This window comes from Vanessa tameamea, chromosome 26, assembly GCF_037043105.1.
Source record: "Vanessa tameamea isolate UH-Manoa-2023 chromosome 26, ilVanTame1 primary haplotype, whole genome shotgun sequence".
Classification (NCBI taxonomy): domain Eukaryota; kingdom Metazoa; phylum Arthropoda; class Insecta; order Lepidoptera; family Nymphalidae; genus Vanessa; species Vanessa tameamea.
Window position 1 is genome coordinate 4,552,358 of NC_087334.1, and position 21,761 is coordinate 4,574,118.

The 21,761-nt window shown below is 31.6% G+C and overlaps 1 protein-coding gene and 1 non-coding gene across 4 annotated transcripts in view; both read right to left on the reverse strand.

Annotated features, from left to right (window-relative positions):
• LOC113393182 (ankyrin-3-like) overlaps positions 1-16,437 on the reverse strand; it is a 139,244-nt gene extending 122,807 nt beyond the window's left edge. For all 3 annotated transcript variants that reach the window (XM_026629958.2, XM_026629949.2, XM_026629932.2), the window contains exon 1: positions 16,163-16,437. In XM_026629958.2, the coding sequence (XP_026485743.2) occupies positions 16,163-16,258 (96 nt within the window). In that variant the 5' untranslated portion in view covers positions 16,259-16,437. The remainder of the gene's footprint in view (positions 1-16,162) is intronic.
• Positions 16,438-16,963: 526 nt separating this feature from the next.
• Positions 16,964-17,035, reverse strand: Trnad-guc (transfer RNA aspartic acid (anticodon GUC)). The gene has a single exon. It is a non-coding gene; the product is annotated as a tRNA-Asp (tRNA).
• Positions 17,036-21,761: the final 4,726 nt, after the last annotated feature.

A 21,761-nucleotide genomic window follows, 5' to 3' on the forward strand; every position in this document is an offset into this window, starting at 1 on the left:
GTTATCCGGAAGTCATAACGTCTCTTGACGCAACCAGGCTGCACGATATTGCACACTTGAAACCTACACAAGTGAACTTGTTCCAGACGTAGTACCGACGGTAACGCAAATCTCGCTTACTGACATTTATGACAATAGTAGTACGGGATTCAATTTGAAAAATAGAAAATATCATTCGATTTTCAAAACTAACCAACAACAAAAAATAGTGCCTACAATAAATAGACAGACGGACAGACAAGTTATCGCGCTGGAATATGTCGTTGGCTCAATAATGGCAAACAAACTTTTACTAACTACATTGTTATACAAAGGACTTCAAATTAAATTTTCCTCGCACAGTTTTAACCGCAGAGGTCTTGGACCCAATGGGTATTGTTTTGTTTCCACTTGGCTGACCATCTGATGACGTCACGCACCGCCTGCTTCCGATGTGGCTGGTGACTGAAGCCCCATGAGTGGTCAGTCGTGTTGAGGAAATTAAATTTTGATTAAAGGGAGAAATTAAATTTGATACACGGATATCCATGAACTTTGATTTAATGCGTACATAAAAAACTCAATTTTAAAATACTAACTTCATGAAAATATGGAATGCTATCAAAAATAATTATATATGAACACAAATACGTAAAAATAGCTAAGTTACCTTTTATTTCAGATGTGAGATAAACATGTCAATAATCTACATGATAACAACTAAAATTAAAAATAAAAGCGAGAAATTCCTACAGCGAGATTAAACTAAGAAGACTAAACAACTTCTGCTTAAAATCAAATTAGCTTTACGATTACACGAATGCAAAACTGTTTACAAACATAATTATAACATACTCAGAAATATTCATTGCTTACTAAAAGAACATGCAAAATCTGTTTTATTTCTTAGAAATACAACTACTGACCATATTAAAGGAATTTAATGTTAAATAGATGATATCGATTATGAGTTTACGGTACAAATATTTAATTTAACAATGTAAGCAAGAATTTCACAACTGTAAAGTATATAAACATAAAATGAATATAAAAAAACAGAAACGAATCGGTATTACAGAAATATTTATTCAAAGTGTTCATATTATGTATTAAATTCTACTTTATATGGGATGTTAGGTTAGGTGACTGAACGGTATTTTAAAATAAATTTATTTTTCCTGAGAATACTCCGCAAGTCAAGACTAAAATGTATAAAAAATCCCAAAAAGCCTTTCATTAAAAGGCAACTGTTTTGAAACAATCTACTGGAATTCACCTGTATTTAAGTCTTTAGTAATTTATAAGCTTCAATTTAAAGATAACAACAATAACGTAAAACAATTTAACCCTAATTAACTGAAGGGCGGGTATTTTATCGAATTAGCATATGATCGTAAATAATATGTATTAAATACAAAATGAATTACATGAGTGTTGCTAGAGTTTAAGAAACGTTTAATGTATAAATAAAATTCTAATGGAAAACATTGTTTATATGTAACTTTTTGGCACATCTATTAACTCATTTTTAAACCTATGGAAACAGATTTGAGCATTCGTGCATCGCGCCAACTAGGTCAACGCAAAGCATAGACAAATTGCGGCTAAAGATCGCGTCTACACGTCCATCGGTATTACATTTTTTTTTTCTACGCGTGAATGCTCCACCTACAACTCGCGTTGTTGCGGTCACGCTCACCACACGACACGCGACATTTCCTTACATAAATTAGACATCATGTAATTAACACTTTAAAACCATTAAATTATTGTTTTCCAAGTAGAATTAAATGTCGTGCATTTTTCTATGTATTGTGAGATTAAATTGGTCTGCGGTGACGACATTTACAGGATACATGTTTTTTTTTTTCAAGATCAGCACAATATTTAAGAAGGCTGTAAATATTTTATAGTTCTTCTTTACGATGGACATTAACGTTGTTTTATTACTATTCAAAGTGACCTTTCTATATTGAGTTACACTGATTACGAATAACTTCTACTTTTAGATCAGTATTCGTAAAAAAGGAGCGACAGCTAAAATTATTCAGATATTTAAATGACTGTTAGTTGAAGACACTTAACAGATTATATCATTAGATAGACAACGAGAATGACGTTATTTACGAAGTATTTTCCGTCTGCTTAGAGGTTTCTCAGATTTTCCTTAGCAATTATTGCTATAAAGCTCAAGGTAAAACATATTTAGTGATGTTCCAGATTAAACACTTTTGTTTTATAATGATAAAACAAAAGTGTTTAAGCTTACATACACAATGGTGTATGTAGTCAAAAATGTACTGTTGAATATCAATTAGGCCAACTCGTACCTGCATGATTGCAGAAGTTTATCGATTATTTTAAACACTTATATGTACAACTAGAATCAAGTAACTTTGTTCACTAAATTGTTTTATCAGAAATAAATTCAGACATTTTTCTTATTAAATAGATAGGCAGAAATTCCTTACATCACCAATGGGCCAACCACCCTCGAAACTAAAATGTTATGTCCCTTGTACCTGTATTTACACCAGCTCTATTGCTGTTTGACAGCGGACTATCTGATGAGTGTATGGCGCCCAAACTAGGCACAAAACCCTACAATCAAGTAAAATCAATAAGGTATTTTTCAAATAAACTCAATACATTAGATTGTTTTCAACTAAAATTGTTTTGTCGATTAATATAATTAATCTTGTACATTTGAAATTGAATTTATTAAGCTTATTGAATTCGCTTTCATTGTACCTATAAATAAGACACGATCCACAAACAAAGGCCAAAGGTCAAACTTTCACTCGAGCTTTATACGCCGTAATAGAAAATAAACACAAACAAATAAACTGTGAAGCGGTGAACAAAGGGAACGTAACAACGGACAGATATTAATTTTTACTGGCAATTACTTTTCGTCTTTTTTTTTTCAATTAGTTTTGTAGACTGGGAAATGGGCCTCCTGATGTTACGCGCCAATCAACATCGGCGTCGTTTCCATCTCTTCATCATCATCTCTTGCTACATTGTTTCACTCACCCTTTAAACCGAAAATAATAACAAACTTGTATAATACATGTGAACGATCTTTTGTATTTGTGGTTCAAATTTTAATAACTTACTAGCTGAACTACGAAAGTTATAAAATTGTACCTATAGCACAAAAGACGTCACCATATCTCCATACCAAATTTCATCTAAATCGGTTCAGCGGTTAAAGCGCGAGATACAGAATTACTTTCGCATTTATAATATTAGTTTAGAAGATTTGTACAAATGATACAAAGATAGACAAACAACCGCACATTCTCTGCCAGTCAATCCTTAGTTGAATAAAAATATATAGTGCAACTAACGCAAAATAGAATAATGCACCCACCAGTCTCCTGAGCCTTTGCGTGTTCATTTCTTTAATATACATTCTTCCACAACATATATACCTCGCTATGTTCTCAGCCATATACAGTTAATATATAATTATACAAAAACAAAGTAAAATTATGCATTTGGAAATCCGTTTTGCTTGAAAACCCTCAAACAATAAAGGAACTCCAAAGTGTGCTGTTTTAAAATAATTTACTAATATACTAGTTTCCACTCGCAGCTTAGTTAGTTGTTAGGGATCCTATTCGGAACGTCTGAGAACGTTTATGCAAAATTTCATGATGAGAAATTAAGAAATGAGAACGTAACCAAGTGACTTTTACATTTAAAAAATTGTTAGAATTTATCTCTTTACAAATCACAAGTAAGACATCACATTATTACAATAAGTGGTTAACCAGAAAGATTGTCCATGCGTTTGCATAATCGTCACAACAACAATGGTCGCTTTATTGATTAGTTTGCGGTTACTATCTCGTTCCGACTCCGATGGATCAATTGAAAAGATAGATTCATTCAAGCAAATGATCCGTGTGTCGGTTGAATATTTCAATACGACTAATAGATTAGCTTTTGTTGATACTTTTGTATGAGCAAAATGTATTAACGTATTTATTAATGAACTTCTGTATTTATTTATTTTTGTTAATTTTGTATTGTTTCAAGCCAGTTTTATTTGTTATGCTATTGATCTTAGAGAGATTCTCAATTCCTCATCTGACGTGGATGGTATTCAAACAGCCTATCCACATGAGATGTCTTGAATAGATGTCATGTTGTAGTCCTACAACACAACTGTAACACACAACTGTACAACTGAACAAACGTAAAATACCAATTTCAATTCAAAACGTTTGAGGCAACGTGTATGGGAATGTATTGATTCAAAGAGTCAAATGTCGATGTACGTGGCGAATGCAGACAGCGTTTAAACCCTCTGGAGGTTATTAGATCAATTTGCATCGCCTGTGCCATGCAGATTGCATTAAGTCTCAATGCAACAGGGGATTCAGCGTAGCAAAGCGGAATTATAAAATCCACTACCGCTATGAACCTTCCTTGTTCAGACATAGGATCATTTAAAACGGGACACAGTATGCGCTAACCTTTTACGCTAAGTAAATAGCAGCGACAAAGTCGATGACATATTTCTTGAAATGCACCCAAAATTAATCAACTTTTAAAATTGCTTGCACATTTTGTAAAAAAATTTTTCGATTTTTAGGCAAATATTTTCAATAATCTCATCCCAACAATTTGACCACGAATGCATTAAAAGTCCATGGTGTTTTTTAAATCCGATATTGCATTAGCGAATACGATTTGACTATATTTAAATAAAATGTGGTATATTCATCAAATATCTTCAAATTAGTAGAATTTAAATATATTTCTTCTTTTAAACATTATATTAAATATCCTACATTGAAATGCTGTTTACAAAGAGCCTCTGTGCTCTATTCTACTGTCTTCATTTTTTGGCGTGTTATTGCTTGTACGTTTACATTTTACTCGAAACTTGATGCATTTAAACATAAATGTACTGTCTGGGATGGCAAATGTTTTATTTATAACCCCACTAACTAATCGTAGGGGCCCGGTGGGTATGTTATATTTACGAACGGGTCATTTCCTTCAATAATTTGCGTATTATGTTTCAGTCAAGGTCATGGTTGTGTGTGCCGTGACCGAATTACACTGAGTACCATTATAAGGCGTGGCTGTTACACCTTGTGACTTATTCATTGGAAAAATCGTTACGACCAGTTATACCAGAGCATTTCTAGAGTCGGTCAGGATAAACAACAATGGTACTTCAACGATGATCACTCGAAAGAGAGATGAATCACTTGTAATAACAATTTTTAACAAGTTGAGATGAAAAATGACGACAGTTTTATATAAAACACCTACAGTTTATTTTAATTGCTTTTTTAGATTTGAAAAAGAGAATAACAATTCAGCGCTCGTTTTTTACAACAAGATGACGAAACAATATAGCCTTAAAGTAAATTCTACGAAATTCTATTTTTTAATAAGAGAATACTATCAATGTATTTAAATGTGCTTCAATAAATATCTTCCAAGGTTGCGAGTGGGAAACTTGTTGTGTCAGGGTACGTGTGGTTTTCAAAGCTTTCCACTAAGTGACGTCAGACTCTTGGGAGAGGGTGTTGAATAGCCCTCTAAACGAAGAGACTGTGCGGAACTGACTTTATGGCGCTAGATTTGCAAAATATAATTATAATATATACTAATATTATAAAAGCGAAAGTAGCTCCGTCTGTCTGTATTTTGCTCTTTCACGGCTAAACCACTGAACCGAATTCGCTGAAATTTGGTATGGAGAAAGCTTGAACTGCCAGATAGGACATAGGCTACTACTTTTTTATGTCTAACAGCTGACGCCTAACCTCTAAAACGCGAAAGAAGCCGCGAGCGACAACTAGAATATACTCTATTCAAATGGAAGTAAGAAAAAAGATAAACAAACCTTAGATTTACGTATTTAATACGATTTGCTAATAACTCAGCTATATTGTGCACTACTAAGCGTTTATGATTAATATATCTTTATTTGTAATACAACACTATTACACTTAACTACTTATTTCCACTTTAATTTTACTTCCAAAATTACGATAACAGTTTCGTTGACGTTCAAAATGCTATTTCTTAGCTCGTAAATCCATAGTAAATATCATAGATTAATCAAGCTCAACCACTGATATCGCGTCAATTTGCTGTCAAATGTTGTTTATTTGACATTTTTCCTCTTATGGTTGGAATAGAGTATAATATAAAACTTGATACAATTTTGTATCTTCTACGAAAAAAATTGAAATTAAATGACCGCTGGTAAGAGGTAATACTAACTCTTAAAATATATTTGGTGTCTAAATGTTGTTTTTACGGAATTGTAACAGTACTCCAGGATAACAGAGCTATTAAATTATTTTAGTCTAGTTTATTTTCAACAAGAATTGTAAAACATGAGAATTCTTACGTAAGGATATTTGCGAATTAAATTACTTTTATACATTTATGAAACAGATTATTAAAATTGTAGGTATGTTTTTATAAATTTATTTTAAGGATAATCTTGTTTCACTTTATTATGGTCAGAGTATTGTTAAATCATCACTCGTATGTGCCACATGTACAAGGAACTCATATATTTTTACCATCAATTTTGGAGTTACATCGTGTATACAAAATAAAGCTCTAAAACCACTTTACTCTGATAACTATAGTTTTAAATATATATGTATATATGAATAAATCAACATCCTATCTAAATTCACTGTAAGATTTAGCTATTGTAATATAGTTAGGGGTTGTTTTAGCTGGAGGATGAACCAACTAATTAGTTTACGTGATAGCGGATGCGGTTTCAGTATGCATGGCTTTTATATGTATATATTGTTGCAAATAGCACAACGAAATATATATTGTATATAAGTTTATAAAATAAATAATTTATGTATATAATAATAAGCCCAGAGAATTTTTAGTAGCACAACACACAGTCTGTAAAAGAAATATCCACAATAAAGAAACAAATTTTTAAATTTTAGATCGAAATAAATCATATCTACGCTAGCCAGAGCACATTGCTAATATTTGCACGTAAGCTACAAAGCTCGTAAAAGCGTTGCATTGTATTGTGACCTACAAGTATATGTAACTCTGAGAGACCCTCATAAATGACGTCAGCGTTGAGGGAGAGCGCAGTTTTATCCTCGTAAACATATGAACAATACAAATCTTACTGCGTTGTGTACATGGGTTTAAATTATATGTCTGGCAAAAGTAGTTACACCGCTATTTTAATATACTTATTTATATGATACCATTGTTTACCGTTTTTCATAGGATACTAGCTTTCGTCCGCAGATTCACCGGGTTGTATTTTTTAGATATAAAATGTGGCATTTGTCCTTTCTTAGGGTTCAAGCTTGCTTCATACAAAATTTCATCAAATTCGGTTCACTGGTTTAGCCATTAAAGCGTAACATACAGACAGACAGATAGAGTTACTTTCACATTTATTTTATTAGTATAGATGTGATCGTAAATCCACTTGTTGGTTGTTGATGGTGTATGTTAAATTGATTGAATCTTCATAGTTTCAACTGACACACAAAATGGTTATACCTAGTATATCGCAAGGTTTGGCATAGCGGTATTCTCAACATTGTCAACATTTTTATATAAAATTATGTTATTAATTAAAAAATATTCTTATTGTATTTTTAAGCGCGTGCGTTTAAGAATCACACCGACTTCTACAACGATGATACTTTGTATTTCTTTGTAATTTAATTTTTATAATTATAATTAAATATCATTTATAATATATGTATACGTAGCTTCACGATTCGTCTGAAATAACAATTGTCACAAATCGTCGTTGCGCCTGCAAAAGTCGCTATGTGTTTTTTTCTTATTTTTAGATATGTATGCCCTTTTAATTGTTATTTCAATTTATGTAGCTTTCGATGTATGAACGTCACATAGCTAAATTTTTAATTATTTATAATCACAAAACTGTTTTTACAGTACGTCAATGCGTATTGAAATAACGATTAAAACGGCATAACAATCTAAAAATAAGAAAAAACACAAAGCGACTTTTGCAGGCGCAACGACGAAATAACTTTTATTTTTACGTCAAATATAATTAGACGCTAAAATATTTATACTTCCCTGGTCATCAAAATCGTGTTTAGTAAAATATTCTTTTACAATGACGTTTATACCCAAGAAGATATTCTCAAAAAAGCGTATCACCGTAAGGGTTTCAACGTTTAACGAGTGAGTTGCGAAGTGAGTTCATACAGAATAGCACTAAATAATTTAAGGCACGCAACAGAAGCAAACGGTTTGAAGTAGAGACTCTTCTAAAACGTCACTTTAATACTTTATAAGGGTGAGGGTAATTAGAGGGTGGATTCAGGCAGAAAGAAGATAACAAAGGGTTTCATTTAGATATTTAAGTCTGTGTTAAATAGACAGTGCCTATATGAAACATACACGATATAAAATATTTCATCACTCTAGTATAATATATCTGATGGGTCTCTAGTAAAGAATCCTGCATGAGAGACCATATATGATAAGAAAGCGTGGTGTTAATGCTTGTAGACTTCCAGACAGGATATATAACATACATACATGATCTTATTTAACTAACATTACTTTATTTTTAGATGTTGAAAAAGATTAACTACTGACTTTCCTGCCAGTTCTTCTCGGTAGAATCTACATTCCGATCAGGTTGTAGCTTCACTTAATATAGTTTGTTAAATGACGATGCAAATGCCTACTTGAATAAAGTATATTTTGATTTGATTCTTACGTATACATTCCAATCGTATGCAACAAATCGCAATAAAACAGCATAGTTAAATGAACTCCAAAAATTGGTTGTCCAACTTTGACAATCAATATCTAAAACATCCTTACGTCACACATTTCTATTTATTCCAATTAATTAGTTTCCATGTCGTATCCATTGACAGGATTCCTTCCAGTAAAACGACAGAAGGTATTACGACCGAAGCCCCGCAAGGCTTACGAGCAAACATTAAGCTCAAAGCTCCAATGTTACACCAAGGTGACCAACACTATGTATCGGTAATCTGACATCATACTGCAATGAAATAAAAGGTTTCTTATAAAGAGCTAAGCGCGCAAATGTATCCATATGATCATAGATTTTTTTTTTTAAATAATATTTCAAAATTATTGTATAATTATTATTGGTCTATATTTTAACCCAGATAAATTCACAACAATTTTCATTTAAGTATTGCAGTGATATGAAGAGACAGATATTTCATTGCGTCGATAGTTATCATTGTGAACGATATTCGATATTTATAAATGATATTATAATAATAGTTAAACATTATAAAACTAAACCTAACATTCATCCCGAGTACATAATTCGAACTGGGATAGCATTCGAATTAAAAATAATGTATTACGCTTTTTTACAGACAGAACAGAACTGTTTAGGTTTTTTTACTCTCAATGTTTTTTTGTCTTTCCCGATACAAATATTCCTCTATTCTTCTATTAACAACATCAAATCGTTACAACGTCGCTGAGATATGATCGCTACGATAATTATGTAAATATGTCCTTAACTAAAATAGTTCGTAATCAGACGTGAAAGACGTTTCAAAAACAGAAAAACACGACTAAGTACCAATGTTATAGATTGTGAAATAATTGTGACAATTCAGTTCAGTTTGCAACATTTATCAAACAAGAACATCGACAGACAAACAAACAGATAAATTACAAGAGAGAAAGATAACAAGATAAGGTACACAGAATTTCTAAACTGCATATTGAACAACATACATACTAATTTCTCTTCCATTTAAGGAAAAAAATGGTGCTTTCTGATGTTCTCTTCCGTTTATTTCCTTAAGGAAAAAGTTATGCTTTGTTTTTTTAATGTTCAACGGTAGTTTTTACAACGACGCGTGATCCATTTGCAGTAGTTATTTCGTTACAAGATACCTCATTGGTGCTTATATTCAGTTCGTTAAAATTTGATAATGAGATCCAATAGAAAATCATTTAACCTCATAAATCCCCCCGACATATGTATGTGCGATTAATTCTATACCACGTCAACCGATTCTGATAATACTTTGAACTCGTCAGGTAGTTTCCAACATCAAAATTGTGAGATCTTTGTCCACTCAGATTGTAATTCCCACTACCGGATATTCGCTTATGTTGCGTTAATATAAAGTTCCCTACGCGTCATATTTTTATTTTATAAAATCTAAGCATGTCCTCAAATAAATCTGAGTTGATTTTTTTTTATTGATTAATTTCGTCTCTTCTTACTACATTTGCATAAGTAGATCAGAACTAATCAATGGTACATTGTATATATAATATTATCAAAACAATTAATGATAAATTTTCACTTACAGAAAAAAAGAAAAGGAATGTCAATACAGATTATCATAAAAATTAAACCTATAATACGAGTACACACAATCAAACTACGGTTATGATCAAAACAGATGGTCGATATATAGACATATGTTTACAAATATAAAAAAACTTAAAGAAAAAAATATATTACTTTCATTTACGACAAATTATTATCCTCTCCACCTCGGCTTAAGCAACAGGGAATTCAAAAATTAGACATTCATTAGACTTTTATCGAATTAAAAAAAGGCCACTGACTGAAGCCATACGCAATGTGTGTAGTATCAATTGCATTAACACACTCTTAGGGTGGAAGAGTTGATCAATAGGCTAATTCTTATTATATCAAGTCATATTGTACAACCTGGCATGCTCATGTATTCTATAATGTTTTACTTAACAATACTAATATGGAAATCTACGATGACAAATTGTTTTGAAGGATATTCTCTTTGCTTAGGACCAGCAGTGAATTTAAACTCTTCAGACTTTGTTGTATGTTTAAATACTTTAAACCAGAGTTTAATCATTGCATTAAACAATTTTTTGCGTATATTGGGTAAGGAACCGTATACGCAAAAAAATGTTACCCACATGGAACAAAGGGTAACATGTTTGTATGATATTTAGTACAAGCTATTTATATGATGTTTGTAACTCAATAACACTCGAATGCCTGATCTCTAATAAATGAAGAAGTCAATGTTTGTTTTCTGATGTGAATATAGTGGAATGAAAATTAGGATACTTTCGTTTATATTTTTATTAAACAATATGTTACGAGTACAAATTTAATTTACGTCTATTTATAAAATGTAAAACTAGTTCATATGAACTAGTTTTACAAGGCTTCTATTATTTTGGGCGAGATTTACGTCTTGTCAGACAGTGTTATACGTTTAAGGCATGAGAGGTCACCACTCACTCGCCTTGCTTAGGACAGATATACGTATATCACAAACAATCCTGATGATAAAATTGAATTTTATAGAAGATAATTTTATACTTTAGTTTCAACTTTAATATAATTATCACAACTGGGTAAAACGATTCTCATTAAGAGAATATTTTTTTTATAAGTTTTTATTTATAAGATTAAGTGGTGTTTAATATTCAATTATATAAGGACAATTCATTTTTAATAAAATATGGTATGAATTTTATGGATCCTTGATTTCTTTTGGGATAGGAATGTATTATGTAAAAATTGACATTTGTAGTAGCAGCAGTAATAGTCGTATTAGCTATTAGGGGATTTATAAAAAAAAAAAGGAAACAAAAATATATCGATATTTAAATTAACACAATTTTCGACACATGTCATGGGGATGTTATAAAATAAAATGTTTATTGTTACAAACAATACTTAATCTACAACAGGTTAGGAACCAAGTAAGTTACTAGCGAGGACTAGTACTTGTGTTAGAAAAATATATATTGATTATTAAAACAATAATTACGATAACTTTCTCGTAAGACGTAATTTCGCGACATTTCGAGATTTTAAAAAAGCAATTGAGTAGGTAACAGCCACTCATCATATACTCTACCACCAAACAGCAATTCTTCGTATTGTTGCGTTGCGGTTTGAAGGCATAACATCTTAGCACCGAAGGTTGGTCGTATTGGCGATTTAAGAAATTATTCTGTTAATATTTAATTAGGAGCGCCAATGTCTTTGAGTTACGACCATTGGGTTTGTCTGTCCATACTATTGCCCATTTTAAATTGTTAACACATCCTGATCTTAATCAATAAAATCAACGTAACACCCTGTAAAGGCCTACTAATAGCCCAATGACTCCTCGCCTTTTAAGGTAAAGGTTTTTAGCTTATTCACACTGCTGTTTCGATGTGGGTTTATTGATAGCTATCAATCCATCTCTTCTTATAAATAATAAGACATTTTCTTTTGTAAGGCCCAACAGAAAAGACTACCCTAAGATGCGGAGCGTTTCGGAGGCTTTAGGATATAATATAATTATATAGTATTATAGTTCTGTACTAAATATTTATAAAGAGCAATTATTTAATTCGATTCAGAAATTATTGTTGTATTTTTCCGATTGAAAACTATGGCAAAGAAAACATTTTACGATATTGACGAAAATGTTTAAAAAATCATGCTAAACCTCGCAGCGTGTTATGCGTTACGAGTTTATGGGCGTGTTATTACTGGACTAGAGAGAATCTTTTGTACGCTGTAGGAGCGCCATGAACATCCTTTTTACCGGATCAGTTTTGAATCTGGACATTACTGGACAATACCATTTCTTACTTTTTCTTCTTCTACTCCCTTCCTCATATTCGAGTCATGCAGGTTTCCTCCACGAAATTAATTATAACTTGGAATGAGCACATCATATCTTGATGCTTTTTGTCAATTCTGACTGGACAGATTAGCGATTGGAGTCAAGTACCAACCAAACCAACGAAACCACCCATAATAAGTATCATATATACTAAATTAAATATTATTATTTTAGCGCACTTTGAACGTAAAGCACTGTAGTGGTCTATTTTATAGCCAGAATATAGCATTCGCGATTCAATCAGCTTTAATTTATTAAAATACAAATGATGGGCTATAAATATTTTTATCCCGCTTCAGAGCCTTTACAAATGGTAGCCCTACTTTTACGTAATCCAGCAGATGTTTGTTTACCCCAAATAATATACCAGCCTGAGAACGGAAGCGGTGATAAAAGCGCAGTAAGATTAACTTTGATTTTTATTCTGATAGAAATACAATAACAGAACTAAGAACCAATTATAGTTTCAGTTTAATAAGACGTTTATTACCATTATTCATGGATTTGATTTATTTTGGAATTTTACATATGAAATATTATATTATATAGAATAGGCTATATTTGCCCACGTGTGTGCATATAGCCTATTCTAATCGATATAGGAATAAAGATAAACCTTAAATTTACTTATTTCATGCGATTTGCTAATAACTCAGGTATATTTTACACGACTAAAAATTTATAATTAGTAGTATTAATAAAGCTCTCGGCCACTTATATCGCGTCAATTTGCTGGCAGATGTTGTTTATTTGAGTCTTCTCCTGTTACGGCTGGAATAGACAACATACCTATTTTCACATTTAAAACCTTAAATTTAAAGAAATTATACATCATTTAAATTAAACTTTAGCCTCTTGAGTGCATTATATTTCTTTAAGTTAGTTTTATACAAAATTTCATCAAAATCGGTTCAATGGTTTACCGGTAAAAGTATCACAGAAAACACACATCACTTTCGCGTTTATAATATTAAGATTGTATTACATATTAGTTGTCTTTTTTTTTTTAAACACTCGTGCGCAACGAACGTAAAATAAAGAGACGACATTACTATATATTCCATATAATTATTTTTACAACGAAATATAATTGCTTTAATTCGTTTAGTATTTATTATATACGTTATTATGTATATATTCCATATATTTATCTCATTACTTGATTTTGAATACTGAAAGAAATAAATATTGCATTAAATATAAACACAGTATATGTGTTTATAATTTTATATACATAAACAGTTTTATTTAACCCCAACAGAGCAGCAAATCAATATCCCTACAATTGTATAATTGCATAGTTTTTTTATATACATATATAATATGTAATCAAACTAAACCACATTCTTAAGAAAAGAGTATTATGCATTTAAAAATAAAACCAAGTAATCAGTTTCTTCATGTAAATATATTGTTATAATATCTTTACATAAATAAAGTCCAATCTAATCTATGATGCAGACTGCTGCATGAAAATTGGTAAGATGCCAAAATTGAGAATTTTGAATAGGCAGCATGCAGTCACATTGTATTCATACAACATAAATATTACTATCATATAATAGTAAAGGTAAGCAGGGATTAAATAACCAACTACTAAGCTAAGGCCTCCTCTCCCAATGATTTTTGGAGCTTATTCCACAACACCACTCCACACAGACACACTTCACTATGTTTCTCTTCACTGCTGTGCAGATTAATCAGAAACCCAAATATAGTATATGACAAATCGGTGCCTGTGTTTGAACGCAAAATCTTTGCTAAGATAATCATGTACTTTCATGTATAATAATTTATTTCATATTGAATTGTCAACCTTTGAATGCTTAAATTTTAATTATGATAATGTGACTTGGCGACACCCTTTTAATTATTAATTTGAAACAGATAAGTGATTTATAAAAAAATATATATTTTATTTGTGTCATATTAAAATAGCCATATTAAAGATTAATGCAACATTGTTGCCAACTATAAAAAAGTTAAAACATTAGTATCTATAATTTGATCACTCATTTTAGTGACGGTTATTTAAAAGAAAAAACATTAAAAGCAGCTATGATTTAAACATATGTACAAAATATATAATTATACAACAATATAATTATTCAAGATAAATAAATGAAATAATAAACCTTACACACCCTGCTTATAAATTATAAATAATTGCTATATAATTATTGATCAATGCTGGCAACACAGAAGTTATGTCATAGATGTTGTTAGATAACCATTATTTAAATTAAATATATTACATCTTTACTGAATTCATAGTCTATAGATTACCTATATCATAATTTAAGATTATTGTTATAGATATTCAAGAGTATCAAGCATAATTCTAAACGAGCAATCAACATTTTTTTTTTTAAAACCAATATTTAAAAAAAAACTTACAGATCTTTATGAATAAATTATTTTATGGTAAGTTTAAAGTTCACAACTGTTTTTAATGTAGAATTTTTTGAATTAAATATAATTTTAAAGGACAAAATTATTAAGATACCAATTGAAATGGTTATAGAAGAGACTAGGCTTGATCTTAATTATGTGACATGTCATGAAGTTACACAATAATGTCTTAATCGGGCCACTAGACCAGGTCAATCATTATGGCCTTATTATTACATTTGTCATATTTAAAAATGTTTTATACCATAGGCTCAATATCCTGCTATATATTCAGAAACAAACACATTACTTATTCAATACAAATGATTTTATCCATACTAATGTTAAAAATGAGAAAATAGCTTCGTCTGTCTGTCAGGGCAAAATTACTGAAAATAATTTGATGAAATTTGCTATGAAGCAAGCTTGAACTCCAAGGAAGGACATAGGCTACTTTTTTAAGCCTAACACTGACGATCATCCCCTAAAACGCGAGTGAAGCCGCAGACGATAACCAGTTTTTAGTATATTGAATGACTATATGCTATCTTTAAAGCTAAAACTAAAGTATATCGCCTTCGATATCGATGCCGACGATTTTAAATTATCTTAATACAACTTTTTTTATTTTAGAAACGTTTATTTTATTTGCTAAATAACGCGTACTATTGAATCACAATTTCTCTTAATTAAGCCTCTAATTTCTTTTATGTCTTATTAAAAGAGTTTCATTTAAAAAATTATATAACTCGTACAATGAAATTTCAATGTAAACTAAACTAGCTCTTTCGGCAAAATTATATGAGCGTAAATTGTGTGCGTAACATTTGTAGTAGTCAAAATTTGACTTCATTTTATATTAAGAAAGCTTAAATTATCAAAAATAGGTCATATTCGTATGCTTAGTGACACCTATACCGAAGTGTCCCGGTCGCAACCCGCAATACAGCTACTAGAGCTGCGCAAAATTATGCCGTTTCTGTTTCGCTACTTGAAAAATATAATTTCAACAACCGTCTACCCAGATAACTGAAGAATTATGAGATAGAGTATGTTTAATTTATCGTTTATTTCGTTAAACTAAAATGTGACTAAAACTATGGAAAACTAAGAAAATCCAGCTCGATTCTTACCTGTTTACTTTTGTTGTCGATCCCGTTTGCCTTGCCGTCTGGTACATTGCCGTTGTTTTCCTCACTTTTTTCACTTTTTACACCCTCCAATGCCATTTTCGAATAGTTATTTTATTCACTGTCATACATAGAATTGAATGAATTATTCTTAATTCACTGATCATAAAATATAACGCCACTAATTCAATACGAGCGAGTACTCCCATAGACAAGCAACGGTCGCAGCAGCATTACACATCGCAGCAGCCGACGCATCGAGCGCGAATGAAACGTAAAATGTGAAACAAAAACTGTTTTGACAGCTAGTCAACTTTGCTCAGCACCGCCACAAGCAACAGATTAAATATAAATTTTTGAAATCCTACGAAATACACAATTAAATATTAACAACTAAAAGGCATTAACTGCATTATTTTGTCTTTTTTGTTAATATTTATAACTCATTTTATACATTAAATACAAAATATATTATTGGTAATACACTGCACATAACTTACTTCAAAATTATAATGATAAATAATTTCAAATTAAAAACAAATAACAATAAACACTTACAGATAACAACAAAATAATTTAATTACGATTAATTAAATATATCGTTTTTTATTCAAATTGTTTTCCGGGAATTGTGTAAGACCTAAAATATTTGTCTCTGATCTTTGTCGTAGTTAGAACCTGTACATGTAGATGGCGCTGCTCGCACTAAATCATTAATGAATAAAATTGTTCGTTTCATGCAAAATTGCTTTTAAGAAAAAGTGGACGCAAGTTAATTAAAAAAAAATGGAGTTTAGTAAAAATCTCCCCGGCGGGGAATCGAACCCCGGTCTCCCGCGTGACAGGCGGGGATACTTACCACTATACTACCGAGGATGGTGGCAATAGTTGCGAAAAATTGTAATTTGATATCGTGGTAAATAAAAATTCTTATTTAATGAATAAAAGTTTAATACACATGTTAAGTGAAAAATGCAAGCACGTCTGCAGAATTGATAGTACCCACTCATCAGACTACCACTAAGTCGCAATTAGTATTGTTGTGTTCCGGTTGACCACAATTTGGCTTTGGAGTATTCGATTTTCGCCAGAAATTAAATTTTCGAATACTTACTTGATAAGACATTTATCAGTAATGCTAAATAATAAGTTATACTTAAAATATTTTCTTCTATCATAACTTTAAGGCACTGATATATCAATTATTTGATGACCTATATAAGTACCAATTATTACGAATTATTTGATAACCTATGTAGGTTAGGTTGTTTGTTTACAACAAATATACATTTATTTATTCAAATCACTATTTCAATTTTAATAACTACAAGGTACTCGTCCCGGCTTCACACGGGAAGAATAAGGGTCTACATAAAACGTTCATATCATATTCTGTATTGGTTTTACGCACACCATTAAAGCTCCTGTGTATGTATGTATATTAATAAAAGTCGGTGTGATTTTTGATTTTCCAACACATTCAACAATGATCATCATATTTCAGCCAGTTTATACAAAACCCTAATAAATGATGCATCTACAAATTCATTGGTGAAAACCGTCAGAACATCCTTACGGAAGTTTTTGAATTTATTGCGTTCAGATAGACAAGGGAGACGTTTTTTAATTTTATATTATATACGAGCAGAGAGCTCATCTGATGGAAAATTACTATCTCCGCCGATTAACACCCGCAACACCAGTAGGCTTGCAGGTGCATTGTCGGCCTTTAAGGTGCAAACCTTTGCACACGTGTGTATCACACCGCGAAATTGTTGGTGGTGACTTTCCTCGGTCATCAAGAGTCAAGTTGGACGCGAAGAGAGAGTCTAAAAGATAAGCTTTCTCCTTCGCGATATAGGTCAACGACTCACCGTGCAAAGACCAGAAAGCACGTGTTCCTGAAGGAAGACACATCAATCTCTCGCCAATTCTGCCAATATACTCCTAACCTAACTTTGCCCTAGGAATCACGTTTTTGAAAGACCTAGAAGCAGAATTATTATATTCCTTTCTAAAAGTGCTGTATTAATATCACGAGATGCCGATGCGTCAGTCCAAGCTTGGTAGCGGTCTCGCTTTTAGCTTTTCTTTATCTTTAAGCCCCAGCTCAAAAATAGGGTTATATTTGTGTATCTCTGTATCTATCGTGGCATCATAGTTCCCACGACGTACCGATTATGATTAATTATTTTTTTATAAGTTGTTGTTTTTTAAAATTTGTTTAGTAAAACGTACCGTTGACGACTTTTTACTAACAATATATAACTAGGTAATGTATAATAAAATAGAAAACAGAAGATGGAAGAAGTGCTTTATCTATACAATCACAATCATTATCATATAATAAATAAATATAAATAATAAATATTGGACAACATCACATACATTACTCTGATCCCAATTTAAGTAGCTAAAGCACTTGTGTTATGGAAATCAGAAGTAACGACGGTACCACAAATACCCAGACCCAAGACAACATAGAAAACTAATGTACTTTTTCTACATCGACTCGGCCGGGAATCGAACCCGGGACCTCGGAGTGGCGTACCCATGAAAACCAGTGTACACACTACTCGACCACGGAGGTCGTCATAACAGTTACAGTAACGCGTCTCTGTACACGTTATTATACATAGTACCGTCAGGGATTAAACATAGTTTTCTGGAGTTGAAAAAACGCGACAGAGCCACATAAAGTTGGCTGTGCTCACTGGAAACTGGCCTCATCACCGCAATCACCTGATGTCAAGTGGAAACACCCTGTTCATTGATATAGATATACTCTAAATTATCCTCTAGAACAAATAGCAGAATTTCAATGTTTATTGCAGCGACTTGGTCGTTACGTAAGGTCAAAATAGCCCTCTCGCAAAGCTAAAAGTTTTCCTATAAACAGATGATATGATATCTTGCATCAATGAAACGCCAGAGGTTTTCACGTCGGGCAACATTTCCTCATTCCTCGGGATATTTATCGTTGCCAATATCTTGTAACATTTCCGAAAACGATTGTAGTACTATTACACTACATAGAAGTACTGTAATACCCATAGCTTGTTGGTTTTTTTTGGTTCTATAAGATACAAGGAACGATATCTCGGAAAAATATAACAAAAGCTAAGCCAGATACAAAACAAAAAGAGAAAAATAAATATACAAAAGAAAAGATAAAAGAAAGAAAATATTGAAGCCACACAAAATTCAAAGCAAAGAAATAAGGGGGAAGATAATGGACTAGGAAAATAAAAATCTACCACTAAGCTAAAAAATAGCACCATACATCCCCAATGTTTAAAATGGTGCTATCACTTCTATTAATCTACAATCGCGGGGTTGCCTGATTAATCAAAGGTGATAAAAACGTTTCGCTAAAACCAGAAAATCTTATATATAAGTATATATCTTATCTTAATCATATCTTAAAAATCGTGATTTAATTTCGCCTTAGCAGTTTGACTTTGAAATAAAATTTAATTTGTTTGAACGGCAAAGGACCTCATGACTCATGGCACATGGCTCTGGATAAAAAGTGTCCTCTGTTTTATAAAAGAAAAAAAGATTAGGGACATAATGTGTCCACAATAATCTTACTAAAAAAGCATCTTCAATTTAACTATCAGTATATAAAAACAGAAGTTGTTTCAAAAAGCAAAAGATTATTTGAACAATAGTATTGGTTGATTAGTATTTTACATTAACACAGATGAACCTTCGGAAGTTACATCTTATAGAGATGTATTAACAATCCAGACTAAAAGAGTTAAAAACAACCAACATATGTATACGTATTACATTATGTTAAAGAGATGAATGATGATTATTCTGAATGGTATTCACAAAATCCATGTAGTTCGCGACTTAATAATTATAGAAATAAAAAAGTAAGAAAAGAAGACCATCAACAGCCCGTAAATTTTCCGCCGTTGGGCTAAGGCCTCCTCTCCCTTTGAGGAGAAGGTTTTGGAGCATATTCCACCACGCTGCTCCAATGGGAGTTGGTGGAATACACATGTGGCAGAATTTCGTTGAAATTAGATACATGCAGGTTTCCTCACGATGTTTTCCTTCACCGCCGAGCACGAGATGAATTATAAACACATATTAAGCATATGAAAATTCAGTGGTGCTTGCCTGGGATTGAACCCGAAATCATCGGTTAAGATGCACGCGTTCTAACCACTGGGCCATCTCAGCTCTCTAAGCAAAAAAAGACCATTTAATAATAACTCAGAATGGAACTTGCAATAATACGAATTCACCTACTGAAAGTTCAGCATTTTCTAAGGAGCGGTGGTCGTTACATAGCTTATTTTGTAATATTCATTTTATCATTAAATTATACTAGTTTCGTAATTTGTAATAATTGTTCTAATTATTTAAACGGTTGCGTTGGTTTTAGCAAGTGTAAAATTAGAAATAGTATTCATATCTAAATTGTTGTTCTGAATACCTAATTATAAGAGATTAGTTGCATGTTGTTTATAATTTTTTTATTTATCCTACTTCTTGTTTTTAATAGTATAGTAATTAAACATTTATCGGTAATAGTAAATTAAAAAATGTTATAATATTCAAAATTCAATTGCTAACGACAAAGTAGTCGGTAAAATTATACCAAGTAAATATTACTAAGACTTTTGCATAATTGTGTCAACATTGATATCATTAGTATGTTTCGGAGATAGGTACGAGAATGTTTGTATATTTATCGTATAAATATTTGTACATAAGATATTTATGTTAATACCTATTTCGTAACTGACTTTGTTTCCAGTTGAAATGTTTTCCTATCAGAGATTAAATAATAATTAATGATTTTTTTCATAACGTTTGCTACGCTTTCGTTATATGATATACTTACCAGAACTATACCGGGTGCATTGATAGTTCGTCTAAATATATATCTTAAAAGAATCATAAGTCACTTTTGAATAGCAATTTTCCTAAAACAAATCAAATAGAACTACTGTAAAGAATCAGCATGCAACTGAATTTTCACTCTTTACCACCAATTTATAGGAATGAGTTAATTATTTGCAAATGTCAAATGACGATCTAATTCTAACTGTTAGTTATTCAGGCTGTCCTTTCAAAAAATATATCGGCCACGAAAATATTGTTATAGAGCACATTCCGCTATTTTACGATGATGCTTTAGCTCGTAATTTCGTCGATTCTGGAAATGAAATGAAATGAAAGAACTACATATTTAAGTACAATAATACTGCTAAAGCAAACGATTACTGTGATTCTAATAACACTACAATTGCGATATTGAACGTAGACCTATAAAGTCTGTTAAAAAATTAAACTAAAAAAAACTATCCAAACTTTTTGTATTCTATGAAATGCTTACCGTTGAATGGAAAGGGCTCACAGAGGATGTGCTATAACTATGTTAACAAAATTCGTAAACTGATAAATGTTATTGACCTCATTGATAAATCCCCAATTATCAGATGAAATGAAAAGTTTTTTTTTTTTATGTTATCGGTAGGCGTACGAGCAAATGGGCAACCAGATGGTAAGTGGTCACCACCGCCCATAGACAATGGGGCTGTAAGAAATATTGACCATTCATTACATCACCAATGTGCCA